At 39.1% G+C, this 6,743-nt stretch overlaps 1 protein-coding gene across 2 annotated transcripts; it reads left to right on the forward strand.

Moving 5' to 3' along the window:
• The first annotated feature begins 414 nt into the window (after nucleotides 1-414).
• On the forward strand, nucleotides 415-5,060 carry LOC123091083 (B3 domain-containing protein Os03g0620400). 2 transcript variants are annotated; one of them, XM_044512484.1, is made up of 9 exons: nucleotides 415-755; nucleotides 1,335-1,460; nucleotides 2,007-2,454; nucleotides 2,565-2,621; nucleotides 2,735-2,791; nucleotides 2,902-3,122; nucleotides 3,736-4,156; nucleotides 4,249-4,487; nucleotides 4,617-5,060. In XM_044512484.1, exons 2-9 carry the CDS (start codon nucleotides 1,359-1,361, stop codon nucleotides 4,875-4,877), a joined length of 1,806 nt encoding a protein of 601 aa, XP_044368419.1. In that variant the 5' UTR covers nucleotides 415-755; nucleotides 1,335-1,358; the 3' UTR covers nucleotides 4,878-5,060. The 2 variants fall into 2 exon arrangements, with proteins under 2 accessions (XP_044368419.1, XP_044368420.1); XM_044512485.1 differs by having other exon boundaries at nucleotides 2,568-2,621.
• The last annotated feature ends 1,683 nt before the right edge of the window (nucleotides 5,061-6,743 follow it).

Here is a 6,743-nt window from a genome sequence, read left to right on the forward strand (position 1 = left end):
ACCAGTTGAAGTGACTCAGGCTGGTCACAATGGGCAAGAACATAAGCTAGTAACTTCACACTTCCCTAGACTATGTTACTACCTTCATAGTGGGTAGGAACATCTATGTAGTGTCATGCAACGATGTACTTATTAGGTTATAGACTCATTGTTTCTTGGAGTGTGTGATGTTCTGGTAACTTAGCTACTACCTCCGTCTCGGTGAATAAGTCATTCGCGTAGTTCTAGGTCGATAATTTAACTATCTAAATATGTATTATATGTGACAAAAAATATATATTTAGAAACTACATTCGTGTAGAAATCTAGTGATATACTTTTCATGACATATAACACATATTTAATTGCTCAAATCGATGACCTAGAACTACGCGAATGACTTATTCACCTAGACGGAGGTAGTAGTTACCACAAGCACCTCTCTCTTCATTAAATACGTGCCACATAAGCAAAGTTGTATTGGAGTATGTGATGTTACTCCTAAGTTCCTCCCCACTGTGACCAGCCTCAACATGACTCTGCAGGGCTAGGTACTAGGAGTAGTAGAGCTCTTTTGCTTCTTGGATGTTGAAGGCTGGCAGTTGGAGGTTTAATTGCTTTTGACTGTTGGCTTGGGCTCCCTTTTATTCTCCGCGTGCAGCTACTTGACTTGCTGCATTGTTGGCTTGTTTAACGGAGTGACTAGAACGCCGGATGCACTCTGGCTCTAGAGCAGCAGCAATGCAATCCTGGTGCAGGCATCTTTGAGAATCCAGGTAACCTGTTTGCAGTCTCTATTTCTCTGCCCTTCTTCAAGATTGTTCATCTCTGCTGTGCCAAAGCATATGCTCCATTTTCAAGATACATTTTTTGCCTTTCTTCAAGACCGACCGACATGAATGACTACCAGCATAAGTAGTCAGTAGCTTTGAGGTTTGAGCTTTCCTCTCTCGATCGCCATTTTTAGCTCTTGGAGCTTCTTTGCAAATGTAAGGTGTTTCCTCTGCCCTGCGTCCTCCTCATCACTTTACTCTAAAACTAAAATCTGAGTAGTTGTTTTTTTGGCAAAAAAAAAAAATCTGAGTTGTTGAATATCAGCATATAAAAAGCATCTTTACTTGCTTTGATTTGTTCGGTCGTTTACTAGGTAGTGTTTCTACTTCCCACCTGAGCCTCCTTGCTGCAGAAACATAACGTAGAGTGGCAACTGGCAGATCTTCTGTGCTACTTACACTTTCCAATAGAATGTGTGGAGAGACATAACACAAGAACAAGATTTACTCCTCATACTAGGAGGAAGAAATTACCCTTGTGCTTGTGGTTAGCTGACATTATCTGTAAATTTTGGTTCACAGGGCTGGTAGCATCCCAGAACCAAGATGGAGAAACTTTGTGACTGTTGCAAGAGATATGCAGACCATTTGGATGAAAAGATGAAGTGTTTCCGCAGGCACATGGGTGCTGATTTTAGACATGGCATGGTAAGCCTGTTATGATTTCAGTGTCTCAAGTGTGCCCAGATATCTTTTGTTCACAGTTAACATGCAGAGTTAGTTAGGTTTGTGCTGAATAGTTGCCTGCTAGTATGTTTCTTTTTTGACACTGATAATCGCCTACTAGTTGGTTGAACTAATGGCAGTTCTGGTGTTAAACAAATAGAAATAAGTGAATAGATTCTGAACACATTGCTAGCGAGCAAATTCTGTAGTTAAACTAATGGGATTCAGTCCAGCGGTTATTATTCCTGTAAGGCTGAAAATTGTAGCAAAAGAACTTCAAAGACCAAGGTGACGATCAACATTGTGTGTTTTCTAATTTCAAAGTTAATCGTGCATTGCGTCATCGTGAACTTTTGGTTAATATTAATCATGTAATCAAGCTCCATCTGTTTCCTAACTAGTCTATCAGAACATAGTGCTCACACTGCATCTATATCGTATTTTTCGCTGCACTCATCATTGTTGGAAACTACGAAATTGTTGTGTTTATACTTCATACCAACATGTTTCCATATTTTTTTTCTTCAGATCATACCAAAGAAGTTCATAGATAATTTCGGAGGAAAGATCTCAAGAACCATTGAACTAGAATCTTCTAATGGTAATATGTATGTCTTTGAAGTTTCCAAGCATATGGGTAATACAGTCATCCACCGTGGATGGCAGGCATTTATAGATGAACATCACATAGAAGAGAATGATTCATTGCTGTTTCGTCACATTGAGAAATCCCGTTTTGAGGTTCTGGTCCTTGATTCTGATGATTGTGAAAAGGTGTTCTTCTGCCCTGGTATCAACATTGTTAGTAATGTTGAAGAAAGAGGTGCGGATTCTGTTAATATTTCAAATAGCTCCCGTGATTATGCCACAAGATCACCAGGAAGCAAAAGGTTTGCTACGCAAGGAAGGGGTAACTCAAGCTATCCTAGAAAAGCGGCGAAGACAGCCTTAAATTACTCCTCACCTGAGGATTCAGGTTGCCTTTGATTCTCTTCTGCACTTGATGTTCTCTCAATTAACAGTTCACAATAAAAAATTATATTATAATTATATTGCTGTCATTTTGACCATTGACATTATGTACAGAAGAAGACCCTGAGAACGAAAATACTGACACAATATACTCCTCATCTCAGGATTTAGGTTACATTCTAATCCTTTTCTGCATTAACATTACTTTCTGAATTATGCGTTCACAAATACGGCTTATATTATATCATATTGGTCGCCGTTTTCACCATTAAGATTATGTATAGGAGAAGACACTGAGCCTGCAAATACAGACATAGAATACTCCTCATCTGGGGATTCAGGTTACTTTTTGATTCTCTTTTGCATTAGCATTACTTTCTGAATTATGTGTTCAAAATATATTCTCCATTAGATTTTATTATTGCCGTTTTCACTGTTGACATCTGTACAGGAGAAGGCACCGAGGACATTCCTTCTGAATACGAATCATCTTTTGAGCTAGATGATGGCCACACACCTTCAGGGCATGATTATGTCTTAGCTCGGGGAAGTACTCTATCCGGAGTACAGGATGAGAAAGTAACTACGCTTATCCAGGATGTTGGAGCTGAAGTTCCTGTGTTCGTGGCTGTCATGAAGCCGAGCTATGTCAAGTCACAAACTTCTGCTCTTGTATGTTTTACTGTTCTTTTTTGCCAAAGTTGTCGTTCATAATGTTTAAATGCTTAATTTTTAGATTTCTTTATGAGCAGTTTAATCCATTGCATATTTGATATAACTGTGCTTTTATATTGATTGCATGAAGAAAAAGGAAGGTGTGAATCACTGATAATTATTTGAGTTCAGTAAAATGAAGACAGTTCTATTTTCAGATACTAAGATATACATTGTACATTGTACTAGCATCTAGCCAGGGAACATTGTGGATTTTAAGTTAGATATACACGAAATGCAGTTGTCGAAGTTCGGTAAGGTAGCAGTTTAAGTTATCATTTAGTCCCTCCAATACTAAATCAGCGACAATTAATATGGATCAGAGGGAGTACAAGTAAACAATGTGCTCAGATTGTCTTGTAAAGTTGGCAATTTGTTAGAACTAGCATCACATTTGTTATAGCATATATTCTCTAGGATATGCAGTCAACTTACTTCACAAATCATGTGTTCAATGAAAATTTTCTGTGCAAATAAAACATTTTACATCAGGCTGGAGTTACTCTCTGTATGAACTGACCCTAAGTCATATTTGTTGATCTGTCACTGATACTGTGCTGTCTGGAATTAGGTCATTCCCAAAGGCTATGCAGTTGAACACTTCCCACCTAAGAGTCAAACTGTGATACTGCAGCGCCCAGGCAAGAGCAAGAAGTGGCATCCCAGATTTCACATTAGGAAAGATAAACACGGATCCATCCTTTGTGGGCCTGGTTGGTTAGACTTTGTTCGCGACACTCGAGTACAGGTGGGAGATATCTGCATCTTTGAAAGAATGAAGAAGGGCAATGGGAGAACATTCTCATCACTTAGAGTACATCTACTTCGCGAATCAATGCTACATTCCAGTGCAAGCGGAACTGGTCCTAAAAGAGTAAGCTCAACTCATGGCAAAACAAGGGTTAATTCAGCTACCCCTAAAAGAGCACGCATAACTGGTGGTAGAACCAGGGCAAAGGCAACTTCGACAACCTGTGTTAGGAAGGAACCAGGTGATGGTACATCAAGATGCCCTCGGTAGGCTGAAACAAATTGGTGCACTTCCAGTTCTCTCTTTTCTGATTCGTTTTAGAAATGATTCCAGGAGGAAATGCGCCTTCTTCGGTTCGCAGCCATGGTCACGAAGCACGTCAGGGGCCTGTCGAGTCTAATAAATCCAGAGGGCCTCGGAAACGTCCCTACATAATATCATCCACTGCATGTCTGACCAGGGAACAGGAGATGAATGTCGACAAGAGAGCTCGCTCCCTTCAGTCCGATGTTCCCATTTATGCATCAGTAATGAACAAGAGCAGTGTTGGTGACAACAGCCTGTACGCCGTAGTAAGTCGATCGAGATCTATTCTTTACACATTTCAGCTGCCAATGGGATGTGTTGTTATTCATTTGTATTCTTAAACCTGGTAAAATTTCAGCTAACCTGTTGTTTTAATGCAACATTTTGTGTAACAGACTATTTGCAGGAAGTATGCTGCTGAGTATCTACCAGCTGGAGCGCAGACTGTGACACTCCTGAGGGCAGAGAAGAGCAAGACATGGGAAGTCAAGGTGAACCCTAGGATTGGCGACGCGAAGATGCTCAGGGGAGGTTGGCGCGAGTTTGCCCATGACAACCATCTGAAACTCAAAGACATATGTCTGTTCCAGCTGATGACGGACCAGAGGAAGCTTACGATGATGGTCGACATCATTCGTCACAATGAGAAGCGTTAGTTTTAACTTTCCATCACATGAGAATGAATCTCTGATGGCTATTCTGCTGGTATTTTGTGTGTGCTTTTGGTAGTTCTGTAATCTGTAAACTCTGTGGTGGTGTGGCTACTTTCCAAACTAAGGGAGAAACCTATGTTTATGTTGCGGAATTATTCAAGAGGCCTTCTGGTATTCAGGGAGTTATCTAATTTTAGGTTGGGTTATTGAATCAATGCAATATTGTTTTCTATGCACATTATCGCAAACTTCCCCTGTGTTTCTATCAAACATAAGTAAATAATTGTTCATGAAACTATATGTAGTTTGATTCGATGGATTGGTTCTGTAGAGAGATAGCTACAGCAACTTTGAAGGTCTGAAGGATGAAGTGAAAGTCTGTTGGAATCCACATTCAGTCATTCCATAATCACTCTGCTTTAAAAAGGAACTGTCTAACTGTTTGTTTCCACAAGAACTGTAGAACAGGGCTTCTGACTCAACATAATACGGTATGGTAGAGAAGAATTATTTACCGTCGGCGTCAACCGGTGCCTCTTCCCTGCCTTTCTCTTCCGCGTCCGCTTTGTATCTTGAATTCTCTCCGGTTATTGCTTGTACAGCCCCATCGCCGCGTCAGTTCTGCACGTTGGCAAAGGTGGTGCGGCCACTGCTGTCACTATGATTATATGGTTGTAAAGTCTCCAGTGTTAACAAAGAAACAAGAAAAAGAAGTTACATATACTGTTGTATTGTGACACACAGATAGGAGAATATGCAAAATATGAACACCTACTGCAACGAGGATAGAACAAATGCTGAATAAAATATGATTTAAATAAGTCATGTGTGTATTGAAATGTCGAGCTTACATAATAATTTAATATTTGAATCAGATACCTCAGTACAAATATGAAAAAATCAATAACTTTGGGTAAAACATTACTTTTTTTTTGCGGGGAGGTAAAACATTACTTATATGGATAATATTACTCATCAAGCCGTGTAGAACAACTAGAGAAGCTGACATGCACTAAATATGTGTCAAACAGAAACTGCTTAGCTCTATGAATGTAATTATGTTTCTTCCCTTTGGCAAACAAGGAAAGACTATTGCATACTTACAAATATGAGCTGATATTTCCAATTCAGGTTTTCCACATATAACTCAAATATTTTTTTTGTACATGATTTTTATAAGTGTGATCACCGAGGAATTAACGAGTAGATTGGACCCGCACAAAAGGAGTTTCAAAATCACCTTGAAATGTTCAGTACCGTAAAACTGAAATGTCCTTAAAACAGTGTTATATGATCAAGAGATTATATACAGTTTGAGGATGAGAATCGCCTCAAATGTTGGGTCCTCATATAATGCACCATCTATAGGAAAGAGTAGAAGATTTTAATCCTTTTTTTCTATTTTATTTCTGAAGGTATTGCTAATAATTCAGATTTGGCACAACCAGATGAACTATATGGTATGCCAAATATGGCAAAAGGGCCACATACCTTGAAGTAATATCATCATACTTGAGTCATTAAGCTCTCCATGTTGCCCGTCAGGTTCACCAGAGCAATTTGATATAAAAGTAATACAAAGAACTAGAGATTAATTCAGACAAATTTACTCACAGAGGCAATAAAGCTCTTGCACTAATCTAGCCTTATGGTGCAACCAGCAAACGGCTATGCAATGTAAATAATTGCACCACCCGCAACCCACTATATACTTTGATTAAGAAAATACAATTCAGAAAAATAGAACTTGGAAGTTGCCTGTGATAGTTTATAAATCTACATAGTAGGAAGAATTATATTATGTAGGCACTGCTTAATATTCTGAATTTCTGAAACTTCTCAAAGAATTTGGGGAGGTTTATTCCAATT

This window comes from Triticum aestivum, chromosome 4B, assembly GCF_018294505.1.
Source record: "Triticum aestivum cultivar Chinese Spring chromosome 4B, IWGSC CS RefSeq v2.1, whole genome shotgun sequence".
NCBI classification, from domain to species: domain Eukaryota; kingdom Viridiplantae; phylum Streptophyta; class Magnoliopsida; order Poales; family Poaceae; genus Triticum; species Triticum aestivum.